General features: G+C 39.2%; 1 protein-coding gene and 1 long non-coding RNA gene across 4 annotated transcripts in view; one reads left to right on the top strand and one right to left on the bottom strand.

Moving 5' to 3' along the window:
• Positions 1-2,822: 2,822 nt before the first annotated feature.
• The window catches only part of UBE2N (ubiquitin conjugating enzyme E2 N), a 42,119-nt gene continuing 26,154 nt past the window's right edge, over positions 2,823-18,787 (bottom strand). Inside the window, exons 1-4 of one of the 3 annotated variants that reach the window (XM_055585653.1) lie at positions 6,607-6,633; positions 5,717-5,963; positions 5,392-5,532; positions 2,823-4,570 (exon numbers count right to left, since the gene is read on the bottom strand). In XM_055585653.1, coding sequence (XP_055441628.1) covers positions 4,530-4,570; positions 5,392-5,532; positions 5,717-5,963; positions 6,607-6,618 — 441 coding nt within the window. In that variant the 5' untranslated portion in view covers positions 6,619-6,633 and the 3' untranslated portion in view covers positions 2,823-4,529. Of the gene's footprint in view, positions 4,571-5,391; positions 5,533-5,716; positions 5,964-6,098; positions 6,144-6,606; positions 6,634-18,787 lie in introns of those variants that run through there. The other 2 variants (XM_055585643.1, XM_055585633.1) reach the window with 2 other exon arrangements.
• LOC129655355 (uncharacterized) lies at positions 5,497-6,928 on the top strand. Its single transcript, XR_008715918.1, has 2 exons — positions 5,497-5,623; positions 6,656-6,928. It is a non-coding gene; the product is annotated as an uncharacterized LOC129655355 (long non-coding RNA).

Genomic DNA, 18,787 nt, shown 5'->3' with positions numbered 1-18,787 from the left:
TCAACCTATCACGTCTAAGCTGCTTGACAGATCTAAGTAAGTCTTCTTGAGTAGTCTACTCTTAGAACATAAACCAGTATACTTTGTGAATTTATTAGATTATAATGAAACTTATAGAGCTATTGGAATTTACTAATGACACGCAAATTCATGAAGTGTTCCATTTTTATGAGATGGTTGGATGGCATCATCAACTCAATGGACATGAGTTTGAGACTACAGGAAATAGCGAGGGACAGGGAAGCCTGGCGTGCCTGGGGTCCATGGGGTCGCAAAGAGACATGACTGAGAGACTGAACCACAACAATCTAGGTCATGAACTATTTATTTCAATAGGAGTCACATGGTGGGTGAGTATGCATCAGGAATATATAAAATGGAAATGCGCTGGTTATTCTACAATAGGGAACCTGAGCTATCAAGTCTCTCATATTTCTAAAGCTTTTTTGTCCCATAGGTAAAACTGATCAGCAGAAAATGTTAAAGCTCATTAAAGAGCACCATGAAATAAACTTTTACAAGATCATAGGATTCAGTTGTTGCTCTACTACAAGAGACAGTAAGGTCTAAATATCCAGGCACTTACCATACGCTTCTCCAACCAATCAGAAACTACATCAAGTCCACAGATGCTCAGCTTGGTTATCAGCAAGTCTGCATTCATACACTTGAAATGCTACAACTGGCACATGTCAAATCAGCTAACGGGTAGCAAAGATGAAATTGCCAGGAGGAGGAAGGACCCAGACTCTTCAGGTTGAGTTCTATACTTAACAAGGAAAATTTTAGTCCAAATCCCAGTTTTGCAGCCAATAGGGAACTTGTCCAATTTGTAACATAAAGATGTAGCAAAACCAACTCTTGGAACAAATCCTCCCGATTTCTGACCTCAATGATAAAAAAATGGAAATTAATGCAGGGGGTGGAAGATACAGTTAAGAAAACAAAGTATCATCAGTCTGGGTGGTGGTGTACAGATTTTTATTCTTAATATTCCAAGTTATTACATTCAACATGTTTTTGTGATCTTATTAAGTCATTTAAAAATAACCCCCAATATAATTTCTTAAACTAAGCGCATGCTGCACGGTTAAATGAAATGTTGCCCCCAGTTCCAAAATACATTATTCCAATGAAATTACATTTTTTAAAATAGATTGTTGAATTAGCTGCCCTATAATCATGGCATTTTACCTTTTTCTTTTGGCCAGCTTTTGTAGATAAGGCTGTTATTTTTAAACCTTTGCAACTGCAACTAACAAAAAGTTGATATGGCTAGAGTTAAGTAGCCAATTCCTATTATTCCCATACCATTTAGTTCCATTTAGCTAAAACTGTTAATGTTTTACAGGATTTCCCACCCCATACTCTCCTTTACTAGTGCTAAACCATAGCACCTATGGCTTTTTAGGTATTGTGTTTATTTTTAAATGCTTCTGAAATTTTGTGTTAAAGTATGTTCTTGGTCTACAGCAGGGTTTAAGTTATACATATCTCAAATCTAAGATCTCATTAGGCAGCTTCTGAGCAGACCAACACTAACTAGCATGGAAGCGAATCACAGCAAAGGAGACAACAAAATTTAAAAATCACATGAAAAACATAAGGCTCATATCAACCCCTCCAGATTTCAGAAAAGCTTCTGAATGGGCAGTTGATGTTCAAGAAGCCATTTATCAATATACTCAGATTCTTCTCTGCTCCCAGGGCTCTGCACAAGCTGGTCCCCTGCATGGAGGTATTGAATCCAGAAGAGCAGTCCCTCCCAAGCGCTTACTTCCCCTCTCCATCAGAGCTGCCACTGCTCTTTGTCCATATGCCTCAGGCCGCATCCCTCATTAGATGAGGAGGTCCACGAGGGAACATCCTATGCCAGTCCCATTCAGGTACCTAATCACCCCTGACAAGTAGGAGTGCATCCATAAGCTAAGGAGTGACAAAGTCAAGGGAAAAGGATTACAGAGAGGAGCAGGTGGGCTGGGAGGGGATTCTAACCAGCCTGAGAATCACTTAGTACAAGAATGACAAGCTCATCTTAGGAAGGCTACTACTCAGCTCCTCCCAACAGGTGCCTTGCATAAGGCAGGTCACATCTTCCTGTTGTCAGAACTTTAGATCATTCAAGTTACCAGAATTCTAGATTCTCACGCGATTCTCCCAATTTTTCTAAAATGTCAGCATTGAATTCAAAATGTTTTAACCAACCATGCTGTGTGGGCCAAGGAAAACAAGCCCCAAAGCCCGATGTTGCTACCAGTTTTCAAACTCTATCTTGGCCTCTCCCAGAGCCCCTTAAATTCTAAGAGAGCCCAGCCAACACACTGGCTCTTGTTTCATCCCACTGGTTGGGGAAGCAAGTATTATCAAAACAATGGGGGCTCTTATCAAAATTACAAAGGAAAAAACCATGTTGCCGTGAAATTAGGAATTCACATATTTGTACTTCTATAACTCAAAAACTCAGTAGACATCAGAGTCCTGTTTTAGATACATTTTTGTGGATCAATAGATTTAAATCTGGAATTTTATAACTTATAAATCACTGTCATCCTAGCTATCATCTGAGCAATGCCACCTGAATAAATAAAACTGATCTCTATTAACTGCTTGAGTGTTCACTCATTTTGGCCCCAGAATGAGATTCAGTTCCCTTAGTTGTAAGACAACTCTAAAGAGACCAATAATTGTTACAAATGACAATTGCTGTTAAGCTTTTAAATTTATAATATTTGGGTTATGAACAATTTTACTCTGAATTAAACTAATATTTGTTTCCAAGCAACGCATTTATTGAAGGATACCAGTTACCAGTCATCAAAAACTTTTGTATGTTGAAAATGTAATTTTAATAGATATTCTTCATCTTACATAGGAGCACAATAAAATACACCACATTCTGAAGAAACTCCAGAAGGTATGAGAATAAGAGTGGGGGAAATTCAGATGGGCTACAATATCCATTACCTTAAACTGCAAGAGACAAAGGTTCCAACCCACAGGTTAACATTTACATACTTATTTATGACTGACTACATTAATGTCTTAAAATAACAAGACTTGGGAATTAGATATGGAAAGGTGGGAAAGAACAGCTTTGTGGTGGGGAAGAACTCTGTCAATGCAGATAATTGCAGATTATCAAATTAAAGAATAAAAGGAGCTCCCGCACCAAATATTACAAGGATGACAGTAAGAATCATTAACTGAGGATCTGATGCCCTCTAAGGAAGAAACCTTTCTGATGATGCTTATGCAAGCTCACTGCTTGAGATCTGCTAGCACGTCTGCAAGAAAAACTGATAAATGCCTCAGCAAACCCCAAATGATTACGAGATTGCTGTTTTCTAGTAACAGTGGTCACACACGAAGTTTTGAGACAAGAACTAAGAGCAAGGTCATAACTCAAATGCTAGACACAACTGGGGCACAAGTAGAAGTCTCACACAAAGTCCGTCACTGGTGTGGCTGTGCTGTGACTCTCCTGAACAGTAATTTCCAAACACTGTGGCAAGACACCGATGGTCGCCTAACTAATCAGACAATACACACACATTTATTTCAAATTTCTAGGAGGTAAAAAAAAATGTCACATACTGATGTTTTAGGCATGCTCAGGGCCAGCTTATAAATACTTCATTCAGTGATATATCTTAACACAAATCTGCATCAGTGAAAAGAAACTGGCAAAATCTACCTCTCGCCATTCAATTTGTCAGATGGTGAAGATCAAAACAGAATGTTCCATCAGTTTTAATTTTTAAATACGATTGTCACATTGGGAAAATGAAATAAACACAGTAAAAGAAACTGTACAAAGGCAAAGTAGAATAACAAAAAATATTTTACTAAAACATAAGATTTACAGGAGTTTCCAGACAAGCCATACAAAATGGTCACAAGCTTTTTCTTGAAGGGAGGATTCTACACTTGACAGCAAGGTCACAATGTTATTAGTGAGGGCTGTGATGTCTGTTTAATGTTCCCGTTTTGGTTCCAACAATCGAGCTTGTCCATCTACAGCGTCTAAATAAAGTTAGACTTGGCTAGAGAGCATATTCTAAAGAACTGGTTAGCTGCTTTTAACCAATGCAATTAGATCACCATAAAAAGGGGGAAAGGAGCCCATAAAATTAAAATAAAACTACCTTCCCCCCCACCAAAAAAAAAATAATAATAATAAAATAAAGAAAAACACCCACACCCCTGCAGCTAACCCTGACAACTACCTTCATTCACAGTGCTTTATAATTAAACCATGATGAGGGAAATGAATAAAAGCAGAGAGGGGCCACTGCTTTTAAACGTTTCGCAACAATCCAGATGATACTTCTAGCCTCTGCTCATGCTTTACAACAGTGAATCAGGACAAGACATAGATTTGCTAATGTGCATTTAATCACCAAAGGATTGAAGATGTCTGGGTTTTTATTCTGTAATGTTTCTAAGACTGTGTCCATTAAATGCAAACAAAAAAGGAAGAAGTCTTGGCAGAACAGGAGAAGTGATGCACACTTGACGATCGAATCGATTTAAATATTATTCATGGCATATAGCCTAGTCCATGCTCTAGCTGTGGACAAAAACAAACATGATTATTACTTTACTTAAGTTCAATACGTTCCTTTCCAAACTCTATACAAAGTAAACAAACAGAATTAAGTTAATTATGAAAAGAGCATGCTACAATTTCTTAAATTCATGTCATTTTCTATAATCTAGGTCAGGGCAAAAAGACTGTCTATACATCTAATTACCAAAACATTACAATGGAATTCAAAAGTTCTACAAAATTCTAAAGGATGAAAAGAGTTGTCTCCTTCCTTTCTCATATGATGCTCCTCATTAATTGTTAAAATTTGTAGCAAGAAGCTTATTGCTTTCAAACTCTCTAACTATAAATGGGCACATAGTTTAATCAAACAGATTGCAAAAACAGCTCAAGGAAGTTTAAAGGTCTTCCATTATCTTCACATACAGCTAAATGAATGGCAGGCACTCAGACATTTGTTAAATCATTTATAGAACAGTCCAAGACCTCCCAACTACTGCTCCTCTTTAAATCGGGGAGTCATGCAGTAGACCCTAAGATGGAGTCTGAAAATCTTTTGGTAAGAGGTTATTTACATACTATTAAGAGAGATCTGATCTTCTTTTAACAAATCTTTTCTTCTCCCAGTTAAAACTAAGTTTTTGAAAAGGTGATACACAGGAATTCCCTGGCAGTTCAGCAATTAGGACTTGACACTTTCACTGCCATGGCCTGGGTTTGATCTCTGAACCGGGACCTAAGACTCCTCAAGCAGAGCAAGACACGACCCAAAAAAACCAAAATTGTGGTACAGATTGTTTTTTAAAGTGGAAGTGGTGTGAAGGAGAATGAATATTAAATACCTGTTTCTATGGCTTGGGCTTCATTGGTCTTCCATTGCTCCGCTACATCATTTGCTAATGGATCATCTGGATTGGGAGCACTTAACAAAGCCTGGATCGATAGCAGAACTGTGCGGATCTGCAGTGCTGGGGACCACTTATCTACAAAGGCAACAGGCCCAGAATGACCATGCATGAAAACAACCCAGAACTGCTGTGTTTCCCTCCCATACTTCTGCGGTCTTCATATAAGGTAAGATTATAATATTCAGATTCTCAAAATGGAATGTTTACGAGAAAAAAGGAAAAATTCTTAACAGCATATGATAATAAAGATAACACTTACCTTTCAAAATATCTAAACATATTCTTCCCAACTTGTCTACATTAGGATGATAAATTTTGGTCATGAAACGTACTTTAGGGGCTGCCATTGGGTATTCTTCTGGAAGGAATAGTTCAAGTTTAAAAGTCCCTCCCTCAAAGGGGGAATCCTGAGGGCCGGCAATGACCACATGAAAATAACGGGCGTTGCTCTCATCTGGTTCTGCTTTAATGCCGGGAACTGGTTCTGCCAGCAAACGCTGGGTTTCCTACAACAGAAAAACATAACACACTTGTGAAACAAATACCGTTTTACTAAACACCAAGATAAAAATTAGAGAAATTTACTCTTTGGAACTGGATATAAAAGAACCTCTCCAATCTCTCAAAGGGTTTCTATTTACCTTACAAAATGTAAAGTTCAAAGAAAACATAAATCATCATAAGCAGCTGAAAGCAACCACCAGCAAATACTGATGACATCATGTACAACTGCAGCTACAAATGTCCACAAATGCGTGGAGGATAAGATTAGACTAATGAGACTGATCTTATACCCATGGGAAAGAAAAGGGGGAAAAAGAAAATAACAATAGGATTACTACATAGGTAAGGTCCTGCTCTGCTTAAACTTAACCAAAACCAAGCTGTTTAAAAAGCAAAACTAGTTTTTAAAGTCACTGAAAATCTCCCCTCTGAAAAATCTAATGGAACAAAGGAAATACAAGTGCCGAGGCACTTAAACAGGGCTGGAGATTGGCTAGTCTCCAAGCTGATTAGTCTCTAAAATCGAAAATGAACCAAGCTCAAATGGACCCTTACTGCTCCCCCAACAATATCATGAGTTCTCTTTGCCATCTTTCTCCCTCTCCTAATTAACTGAACATTCTTTCTCCTGTCAACCTCCAATACCTCCATCCACATCTTCACTTTTGGCTGACAACTCTGTTTTGTACTACAGGAGAAAACAGAAACCCCTCCTGAAGTTCTCACTGTCGCATCTGCACACCAACCGGCACCTGTGGGCCCAGGTGCTCTGCACCTTTTCTTCTGTTACTAAGGGTGAAAGGACTGTCACTCTGGACTAAGACCAACCTCTCCTTTAGATCTTAACTCCTCACCTCCTCAAGGACATTGTTCTACCATCGCCTTCCTCTCTTGAATCACCGTTTCCCCTCTATTGTATTTTCCCCAACTGTACAAACCTAATGTAATTTCTCAAAAAAAAAAAGAAGAGGGGGAAGGAAATGCCCCTGACTTGACTCGATGCCCCCCCGGCCCCGCTGCTTCCCCATTGCTTTACTCCTCTTTGAAAGTCATCTAAACTTGCATGTCTCCAACCTCCCTCCTCTGCTCTGGTCTTGAACACAACTCTCGAAGCAGGCTTTAGCTGCCAGCTTGCTTGTTGAGGTCATCAATGAGTCCCACATGGTTAAATCAAATCTAACGTTGAACCTTCATCTTAACTGACTTAAAAGCACCATCTTACCCAGCTGGTTTGTGCTCTCCTTGCAAGGCTTTATCCAGCTTCTTTCAGCCACTCTCTCCTGGCTTTCTTCCTAGATGCACGGTATCAACCTCATGCCAACACTACACTATAGAAGGCACCAGGGCTCTGTCTGAGGTCTTCTACTCTGCCTACACACTCCAAAGTGATCTCATCTACTCTGGTGAATTTAAATAATCAATCCACTCCATGTATGAAGCCTCCCCAAATGCATATTCTGCAGAGATTTCTCCCTGAATCATCCTCCTATTCATAACCCTGTGCTCGACAGCTACTCGTGAATCTCTAGTAACCATCCCAAACTTAGAATGACCTTTCCCACCCTTAACCTGCTCCTCCTCAGAGCATTCATTGAGTCAATCAGAAGTCCATCCTTCCAACTGATCCAATTCTTCCTTCATACCTCACCCATCCAATCTGATCAGCAAATCTTGTTGGCTTAAACTTCAGAATCTACCCATGACTGGACACTGCTATACTTCTGATTATCACTCCATTGCTAGACTTCTGATCCAAGCCACCACCATTTCTTACCCAGCAGGCTGCAACAGCCAGCTAACTTATTCTGCCTGCTTCCGACCTTGAGTCCCCCAGCCCCTACCTAGTCTGTATTCCACAGACCTTTTAAAAATCAAAGTCCTTATAACCTCCCCCTCAAAAGAATGCATTTATTCCACCTACCTCTTAGTCATCTTCAGCTACGCTTCCCAACCCTCACCGCCCTCCTCATCTGCTTTGTTAAAGCAAGGCTAGCTGCTTTGTGCTTCTTCAACCTGTCATGCATACTCCTCCCTCAGGGGCTTTGCTTTCCTTTTCCCCTAAGTGGAATGGCAAACCACTTCAGTATTCTTACCTTGAGAACCCCATGAACAGAATGAAAAGGCAAAAAGATAAGAGGACCCTGAAAGATGAACTCCCCAGGTCGGTAGGTGCCCAATATGGTTCTGGAGATCAGTGGAGAAATAACTCCAGAAAGAATGAAGGGATGCAGCCAAGGCAAAAACACCACCCTGCTGTGGATGTGACTGGTGACAGAAGCAAGGTCCGATGCTGTAAAGAGCAATGTTGCATAGGAACCTGGAATGTTAGGTCCATGAATCAAGGCAAGTTGGAAGTGGTCAAACAGGAGATGGCAAGAGTAAACGTCAACATTCTAGGAATCAGCGAACTAAAATGGACTGCAATGAGTGAATTTAACTCAGACCATTATATCTACTACTGTGGGCAGGAATCCCTTGGAAGAAATGGAGTAGCCCTCATTGTCAACGAAAGAGTCTGAAATGAAGTACCTGGATGCAATCTCAAAAACAACAGAATGATCTCGGCTTCCAAGGCAAACCATTCAATATCACGGTAATCCAAGTCTACGCCATGACCAGTAATGCTGAAGAAGCTGAGGTTGAACGGTTCTATAAAGACCTACAAGACTTTCTACAACTAATACCCAATAAAGATGTCCTTTTCATTATAGGGGACTGGAATGCAAAAGTAGGAAGTCAAGAAACACCTGGATTAACAGGCAAATTTGGCCTTGGAGTACAGAATGAAGCAGGGCAAAGGCTCATAGAGTTTTGCCAAGAGAACGCACTGGTCATAGCAAACACCCTCTTCCAACAACACAAGAGAAGACTCTACACATGGACATCACCAGATGGTCAATACCAACATCAGACTGATTATATTCTTTGCAGCCAAAAATACAGAAGCTCTATACAGTCAGCAAAAACAAAGACTGGGAGCTGACTGTGGCTCAGATCATGAACTCCTTATTGCCAAATTCAGACTTATATTGAAGAAAGTAGGGAAAACCAATAGACCATTCAGGTATGACCTAAATCAAATCCCTTATGATTATACAGAGGAAGTAAGAAACAGATTCAAGGGATTAGATCTGATAGACAGAGTGCCTGATGAACTATGGACGGAGGTTCCTGACACTGTACAGGAGACAGGGAGCAAGACCTTCCCCAAGAAAAAGAAATGCAAAAAAGCAAAATGGCTGACTGAGGAGGCCTTACATATACCTGTGCAAAGAAGAAAAGCGAAAAGCAAAGGAGAAAAGGAAAAACACACCCATTTGAATGCAGAGTTCCAAAGAATAGCAAGGAGAAGTAAGAGAGCCTTCCTCAGTGATCAGCGCAAAGAAATAGAGGAAAACAATAGAAGGTGAAAGACTAGAGATCTCTTCAAGAAAATCAGAGATACCAAGGGAAAACTTCATGCAAAAATGGGCTCAATAAAGGACAGAAATGGTATGGACCTAACAGAAGCAGAAGATATTAAGAGGTGGCAAGAATACACAGAAGATCTGTACAAATAAGATCTTCACGACCCAGATAATCACAATGGTATGATCACTCACCTAGAGCCAGACATCCTGGAATGTGAAGTCAAGTGGGCCTTAGGAAGCATCACTACAAACAAAAGCTAGTGGACTTGATGGAATTCCAGTTGAGCTATTTGAAATCCTAAAAGATGATGCTGCAGAAGTGCTGCACTCAATATGCCACAAAATTTGGAAAACGCAGCAGTGGCCACAGGACTGGAAAAGGTCAGTTTTTATTTCAATCCCAAAGAAAGGCAATGCCAAAGAATACTCAAACTACCGCACAATTGCACTCATCTCACACGCTAGTAAAGTAATGCTCAAAATTCTCCAAGCCAGGCTTCAACAGTATGTGAACCGTGAACTTCCAGATGTTCAAGCTGGTTTTAGAAAAGGCAGAGGAACCAGAGATCAAATTGCCAACATCCGCTGGATCATCTAAAAAGCAACAGAGTTCCAGAAAAACATTTATTTCTGCTTTATTGACTATGCCAAAGCCTTTGACTGTGTGGATCACAATAAACTGTGGAAAATTCTGAAAGAGATGGGAATCCCAGACCACCTGACCTGCCTCTTGAGAAATCTGTATGCAGGTCAGGAAGCCACAGTTAGAACTGGACATGGAACAACAGACTGGTTCCAAATCAGGAAAGGAGTATGTCAAGGCTGTATATTGTCACCCTGCTTATTTAACTTATATGCAGAGCACATCATGAGATGCGCTGGGCTGGAGGAAGCACAAGCTAGAATCAAGATTGTTGGGAGAAATATCAATAACCTCAGATATGCAGATGACAACACCCTTATGGCAGAAAGCAAAGAAGAACTAAAGAGCCTCTTGATGAAAGTGAAAGAGGAGAGTGAAAAAGTTGGCTTAAAGCTCAACATTCAGAAAACTAAGATCATGGCATCCGGTCCCATCACTTCATGGCAAATAGATAGGGAAACAGTAGCTGACTTTATTTTTGGGGGCTCCAAAATCACTGCAGATAGTGATTGCAGCCATGAAATTAAAAGACGCTTACTCTTTAGAAGGAAAGTTATGACCAACCTAGATAGCATATTAAAAAGCAGAGACATTACTTTGCCAACAAAGGTCCATCTAATCAAGGCTATGATTTTTCCAGCAGTCATGTATGGATGTGAGAGTTGGACTGTGAAGAAAGCTGAGCGCCAAAGAATTGATGCTTCTCAACTGTGGTGTTGGAGAAGACTCTTGAGAGTCCCTTGGGCTGCAAGGAGATCCAACCAGTCCATCCTAAAGGAAATCAGTCCTGAATATTCATTGGAAGGATTGATGTTGAAGCTGAAACTCCATTACTTTGGCCACCTGATGGGGAGAACTGACTCATTGTAAAAGACCCTGTTGCTGGGAAAGATTGAAGGTGGGAGGAGAAGGGGACGACAGAGGATGAGATGGTTGGATGGCATTACTGACTCAATGGACATGACTTTCCGTAAACTCCAGGAGTTGGTGATGGAGAGGGAGGCCTGGTGTGCTGCAGCCCATGGAGTTGCAAAGAGTTGGACATGACTGACCAACTGAACTGAACTCCACTGTTAATTTCGTCAGATCCCAAGATCTCCATTCAGATGTGCTTTCTCAGTGAAGCCTCCATAATTGAATCTGCAAACACCTTTCCACCCTATCCCACACCGTCCCTCTAGCCCGGCTCCTTCTCACCCCCTACATAGTTTCTCTCTAGCGCTCTAAACATACTATATCTCTCTTATTTTGTTCGGAAGGGGGGATTTGTGTTTGTTGCATTTATTGCTGAATCCTCAGCTTTGGAACAGTGTGCAGTACTATAGATGTTCCATAAACACTTGCTGAATCATGAATCTATTCAATGATACAAAGAACAAGGAATAAACCATCAGAAATTCCATCTTTAACATTAAAGCAGTTTTTATTCAAAGCAGGATGCACACAACACAAGAAAAAGAATCCACTCAGGTACTAGGAGAAATAATCTATATTTATAAATATTTAGTCAGAAAAATGTTAATATTCAATACACAAACTGACAATAGTATGTATAGTTTTATATATTAGCTCATTATTGACCAGGGAATTTTTGCAGAAACTAACGCCTATGACTGGCGATTTTTCTCTTGGCTGGCCAAAAATTAATTATTTCACTGACACTATGCAGGTTATTACATTCAATAGTTACAACTGACACAGATGAAAAGTCTTATAATTTTCACAAAATTTCTTCAGTCCACTCTTCCATATAAGCAAAAGAGCTCACTCCAGCAATGCGAGTTTCATTTTCACTTTTTGTATCAGAATCAATCACTAAGGTTTTCTTTTTGTTGGTCTCATATTCGTATCTTAATGAGAACTATATTCTGAAGAACGATCATCTTCTGAGACATTAGTATACATGTCACTAGGCTGACAAGAAAAACATCTACATAAAATTCACTAGAAAACTCTTTACTCAAAATTTTGTGATGCATCATTTTTGAAAATTTTATAATATATATACAAGGTTGGAACAAAACCCTAACAGAATAAACTGTGAATGATAACAACGACCAGAAGTTGATCAAGTTTAAGCTCTAACAACTTCCCATGGTAATGTTAATTGTATCACCCTCTAAAAACGTACTGATGTATCTCCAGTCAATTACGCATGAGTAGTACATTTTCGGCGCTTTCCTGGTGGCTCAGTGGTAAAGAATCTACCTGCCAATGGAGGAGATGCAGAGTTCAGTCCCTGGGTTGGGAAGATCCCTTGGAGAGGGGAATGGCTTCAGTAGCCTTGCCTGCAGAATCCCTTGGACAGAAGAGCCTGGCCAGCTACAATCCACAGGGTCGCAGAAAGTCGGACACGACTGAGCAACTGAGTGCACAATACATTTTCAACATTTTGAATATGTATGTGTAGTCAAAAACACTTAGAACACTGCAGTATTTAAGCTTCTAGATATGAAAAACAATGAATGAGAATACTATACTGATTTCATTTGAGAAAAATTATACACCTTACACTACTTCATTCTACAGCCTGTAATGCATATACTAGAAAAGAGTTCTCTGTCAGTACAGTTATATACTGGAATAGTCATAAGATGCAGGTATAAAATCAAATTCTTTTCCAAAATGTGTTAAACTCATGGCCATTTAGAGTAATGCTTCAAGACTAGCTTGCTTGATTTTAATCATTCCAATGCCAGGGCAAATAAAAAACTGAAATGCTATAAACTACTTTCAGCAAAATATTCTTTAGATTCAAACAAAGTCAAACATTTTTGGAGCATTAAAAATCTCAAGAGGCAATAAAGAAGCCTCCCATCTTAGGAAATTTTCCAAAATGTAACTAGAACAGGAGTCTGGTCTTCACTTTTAGGAGGAAAAGTAAAGATATTAGGATGAATATCAGGCATAAGGGAATGAGAAAAGTGATGGTAAAATTCCTTGAATTTGGACTCCTCACCTCCATCCTCCTTTTGTTTTATCCCAATTCTTCATATTTTTAGAAAGTCATCAAGAGAGAGGCTGGGGAAAAAAAGCTGGGGTCCAAGAGTCCCAAAACACCACTCCCTGGTTACACAAAATAGTGGCAGCTCTATTCAAAGCTATAAAAAGCTGCCAGAAAAGCCTCCAAGATCACATCCGAAAATAGGTTCAAAGTCACTCAGTACAATCGTCACAGACAGATGGAGCTTCACTTCCTCATCTTCAGTTCACCCGCAAATCAGACACTCTTTCTTAAGAACATACATATTAAATGTATCATGTGAGCTGATCATGTATCACATTTAATCGGAACACATTCTAGAATAAGCTCTTGGATATGCAAAACTTTTTGAAATAGTTTTTATGTGCTCTCAAGTTCTAATGGATTTTGAGATAATGAATACCCGTGCATAATTATTTGACTACACAGCACTGATTTCCCAAACCCACAGCATAAATTACAGGAGGAAAAAAAGAATAAAACCCAAACCAAATGGAACAACTCTCCCCCACAGAAATTGTTGATTTTTTTTCCCTAAAAAGGCAAAAACTGGGTAGGAACTAAAATCCTTCTGCTACTGCTCACACACAGTTAACTTGAGACACATCCTAGTTTTATACTATCCTTTGGCAGAAAGACAGCGAAGTATTCTTCAAGTCTTAGAAACAACAGGTTCAAATTATTACTGCCTCACTTAACTACATTTCTGCAGAAATTTACAGTGCTCTGAGCTTCAGCTTCCTCAGCTATATAGTTAACATTACCTCTTACGTAGAATTGCTATGAGATAACATTGTAAAATGACTTGACAAATGAAGTCACATAAGAAGGCCAGTCCACACATAACCAACTCAAAAATAATACAGGGTAAGAACAAAGCACAGAAACAAGTCTCAAGATTTATTAAATAACAGTATTCATTTTTAAAGAAAACAAGAGTAACTTTTAGTTGCATTTTGTGATCCTATCTGTTTAAAAGCAATCCTGGGACTGAATCTCAAGTATAACTCAAGTTAGGCCGTGCAAAATAGAAAGTAATGTAGACTATGTTTAGAAAACTGGTTACTAAAAAATAGAAAGGGAAGTACATAAAAGCAGAATATGAATTTAAGTGGCAACAAGATTACGTCTCAAGGAAAATATCTCATTTTACCGAAGACATACAGCAGTTCATGCTACAAATACTTTCAAAGGAATTAAATAACATCAAACTGATCTGATTATCAATAGCTCTTTTGGGACTCAAAGAGCTAATTCCAGAATGACACCACTGTAAATAATAACACTAAACTCCATTAATTAGGACTTCTCCTGTTTTTAGATTCAATAATAATGTGTGTACACTTCCCTGGTGGCTCAGCTGGTAAAGAATCTGCCTGCATTGCGGGAGACCTGGGTTCAATCCTTGGATTAGGAAGATTCCCTGGAGAAAGTACAGCTACCCACTCCAGTATTCTGGCCTGGAGAATTCCATGGACAGAGGAGTCTGGCAGGCGACAGTCCATGGGGTTGCAGAGTTGGACACGACTGAGCAACTTTCACTTCACTATGAAATAGTATAAGGTCTCACACATTCTATGGTAATGAATTATGTACGGTAAAATTTTAGATAACAGTATTTTTAGAAACAGTGGTAATCTGCATGTGTGAAAAGTTGCCCCATTTATTAACTATTCATATATACACCTCCTAAGGGCTCAGACGGTAAAGAATCTGCCTGCGATGCAGGAGATCCAGGGTTCAATCCCTGGGTGGGGAAGATCCCCTACAGAAGGGAATGGCTACCCTCTCCAGTATTCTTGCCTGGAGAACCCAATGGACAGAAGAGCCTTGCCGGCTGCAGTCCATGGGGTTGCAAAGAGTCCGACACAACTGAGAAACTAACACACTTTGCATGTAAACCCCCACATGTTATACCTACAGCAATTAGATTTTCCCCCTTTTAGAATATTCTCTGAAACACAAAACTGCAATTGTGAATCTTTTAACTCATCTAAGATCTGAGTATACTAAATAACTCATCAACTTCTTATCATAAGTCATGAAATGAGAAATGCCTCAGTGATGCCTACTCTGTCTACTGCAACCTGTCACTGTATCTTTAAATGACTCTAAACTATTAACAGGGAATTCTTTTGGGTGATTATCAATAAAGCAAAGATCAATTTTTCATTATAAACACAATTGTAAATTACTTGAGAGCATCTGCAAGTTCACCCTTGACATTTAAGTGGGCATTTAAAAAACATAACCAATGTTTTTTGAGTATTATGTCCCTAACATCTTATCCATGAGCCCTATGATTTTTACCATATGATTTTGCTTATTAACACAATAAATTTTAGAAACATGTATGTCTCATTATAGAAGTGACCATATGTATTCTAGCTGCCTTAGGAACAAAACCAAAGTTGTGCTCAACTTCCTCATTGTGTTACTTCCTTACAAATCATAATGCCAGGCAGAGGTACAAAAATGGGTCAGTGAATGCTTTTCTCCATAGCAGTGCTGTTGACAAGAACTATGAGTCACATGTGTAATTTAAAACTTTCTAGTAGCCACATTAAAGAGTAATGTGGTAAAAAGATAAAATTAATTTTAATGTTTTATTTCACCCAATATATTCAAAATAGCATTTCAACATACAACCAATGTAAAACTTACTGACATAGTTTATAATCTTTTTTCATACTTAGTCTTCAAAATCCAGTGTGTGGTTTATACTTACAGCACATATCAATTTGAACTAGCCACCTTTCAACTACAATGTGCACATGAAGCTAGTAGCTACCATACAGGACAGTGAAACAGAAGACAATCCTGTTATATAATAATTTTACTTACAGGTCATAAAGAATAACTTACTTTATTTCATATAATGAGTAAAATTTGGTAGAGAAACTTTAAAGGATCCCTGTGTGTGCTCAGTCAATCAGTCGTGTCCAACTCTTTATGACCTCATGGACTGTAGCCCGCCAGGATCCTCTGTCCATGGCAATTCTCCAGGCAAGAATACTGGAGTGGGTTCCCATGCCCTCCTCCAGGGGATCTTCCCAACCCAGGGATCAAACCCAGGTCTCCCACATTGCAGGTGGATTCCTTAGCGTCTGAGCCACTAGGGAAGCCCTATTTTCCCCTCAGAAAATTCTTCACAAACAAGTAATGTCAGGGTAATTCCTTGGTGCTTCAGTGGTTAACACTGGGTGCTTTTACTCCAAAGGACAGAGGTTAGATCCCTGGTCAGGGAACTAGGATCCCACAAGCCAGAGGGTACAGACAAAAAAAACGAAAAAGAGTAAAGTCACAACATCTCAATCACTAGAGACAGGAATGTGTGTTACTATTTGTTACAGTCATAAGACTGTATTTGAAAATGATGACTTACAGCAATTAAAAAACACTTCATGGAGAAAAATTGATTCAAACAAGGCAAATTCATGATGAAACAGGTTAATCAGTGAGAAATAATTTTAATTTTTATGGCTCACACTACCCCCTAGTGGATATAAGACATAATCTACTTTTAATTCCTTTTCCTTGGTAAATGAAAAATCTGACGATCATAAAAATTAATCATGTTATCCTAACTCACCGTTTTTTAAAAACGGCTTATTCTAAACTTAGATGAGAATGATGATTCTCAAGGCACACCCTCTTCTTCCTCCTTTTTCTCCCTTTTTCTACTCCCACATACTTGTTTTTAGGTGGTATATTCAGAAAAGGAAAAATGGAGGTAACTGTTTCAAAGGCTCTGGATACTAAGGGCTAAATCTTAGATTTTAGACCAAGGTATTATACTTTGTTGAAAAACTTTACTTCCTGTCAGACTGCTAAGTAACTGTTAGGAAAGTAATACCCATTCTACTTGGAGTAATACCCAAGAGATGGGATGGGATGAGTTGCACAAGAAATCTGTTTTAATTTTTCTCCTCTATCCAAGACCAGATCGATACTTTGGTGTTAAGTTCAGTGAAAAGGAATGGAGACTTAGGAGCCAAAGAAGGACTTTTCAAAGGCTAAGTATATCCAATCAACTTATTCCTCAGGTCTGATTAGCCTGGAAGCATCTCCCCTGTACTCCCAGTTTCCTGTGCATTAATTACCTCCACTCCCCTTATTATAACTAGCACAATAATCTGGTTAACTTAGTTGGACCCTACACTATTTGAAGATGGGCATTCCAGCTACCAAATGGTAGTTTTAAGTGCTAAATACAGGTTTCTTCCAGGAATAAAAGCAAGCACACTCAGGTTCCACACAGAGCTGATGAGAAGGATTACCATACCTGCTGTGTTAGTAACTTCCACCCTAGGAACGGCATGTACAATTATTCCTATCACTGACAGTGGACAAAAATCTGAAAATTCTTACGAACAAACTGTGCATCCACCAAGGAAAGCTGTTAGGCTGAACTCCTTGATTCCCTCGTCTACTGTCCCCCACTAAACGCACGAGGACATGCTGCAGTCTGTCTTATATTCCCCACCACTAGTCGGTAAACTCCACAAGATCGGGGCTCCATGCAATTATCAAGCAAACTTCCCTGACTCACAGAGAATAGAAAAGTTCAAGTAATAAAAACAAACTAGGTCAAATCCTGATGTTTGAAATGTATCATTAACTCATTTAATCCTCAGACCCATTCTACACATGAGGAAAATGATGAACTAAGAGTGACCACTGACAGGGACTTCCCTGGTGGTCCAGTGGCTAAAAGACTCTGAGCTCCCAAAGTGGGGGTCCTGGGGTTCGATCTCTGCTCAGATCATGCAGACCTGAAATCTCTGCTCAAATCAGATCTCTGATCATGCACACAGCAACGAAGATTTCCCTCTCTGCAACTAAGACCTGGAACAGCCAAAATAAAATTAAAAAAGAAAAAGAGTAACCATTACAGTGTAACAACAGTAAATCTCAAATGTTTGTCATGACAATAAAATAGCACAGAAGTTAAGGAAAGGCTTCACGATGATGTAGAAGTGCTTCATGAAAAAAGGAAATTAAACCATGTCACCTTTATTTTTCTTTTGGGACTGTCAACTGAAAAAGTATATAGTCTTATTAAAATAAATAAGGTAAAAAAAGTATGTGATATTTGATTTAAAACCTGACATATATAATTTTGGCTTCCCTGATAGCTTAGTTGGTAAAGAATCCGCCTACAAGGCAGGAGGCCCCGGTTCAATTCCTAGGTTGGGAAGATCCGCTGGAGAAGAGATAGGCTACCCACTCCAGTATTCTTGGGCTTCCCTGGTGACTCAGCTGGTAAAGAATCCGCCTGCAATGTGGGAGACTGGGTTCGATCCCTGGGTTGGGAAGATACCCTGGAGACGGAAAGGCATACATAATTTTGACCTCAAACTATCTGTTATATGGTAAGCCATTTTATCTCTCATACCGCACAAATCATTGTGCTCTGAAATGTTCCTGTGACTCTGAAATACAAACTTACTAACAAATGTATTAATTCCTTATTTTGCTCATAGTATTACTGTATCAACTAACTCTGAATAAGAGAGTTCATTGCCTCCTCCCACCCCAGGAATTCATTTCAACATGAGTATAAAGCATACACTGTTCTTGACTTAAATTTTCATAAAGTATACATAAGTCAGTCTTTTAAAGATGCATTTTAGAATGGGAATGTCAAGGTCTTGGAGTAGGTACAGGTTTGAGTTAGAGACACTATATGAACAACAGGACTAGATCAGGGCATATTTTTTCTTGGCTGTTTCTAAAGACACTTTGTTTTCTGGAAACTTTACATCTCCATCTTTTTTTTCCCTTCGT

This window comes from Bubalus kerabau, chromosome 1, assembly GCF_029407905.1.
Source record: "Bubalus kerabau isolate K-KA32 ecotype Philippines breed swamp buffalo chromosome 1, PCC_UOA_SB_1v2, whole genome shotgun sequence".
Lineage (NCBI taxonomy): Eukaryota > Metazoa > Chordata > Mammalia > Artiodactyla > Bovidae > Bubalus > Bubalus kerabau.
This window is presented reverse-complemented; position numbering and strand designations above follow the sequence as displayed.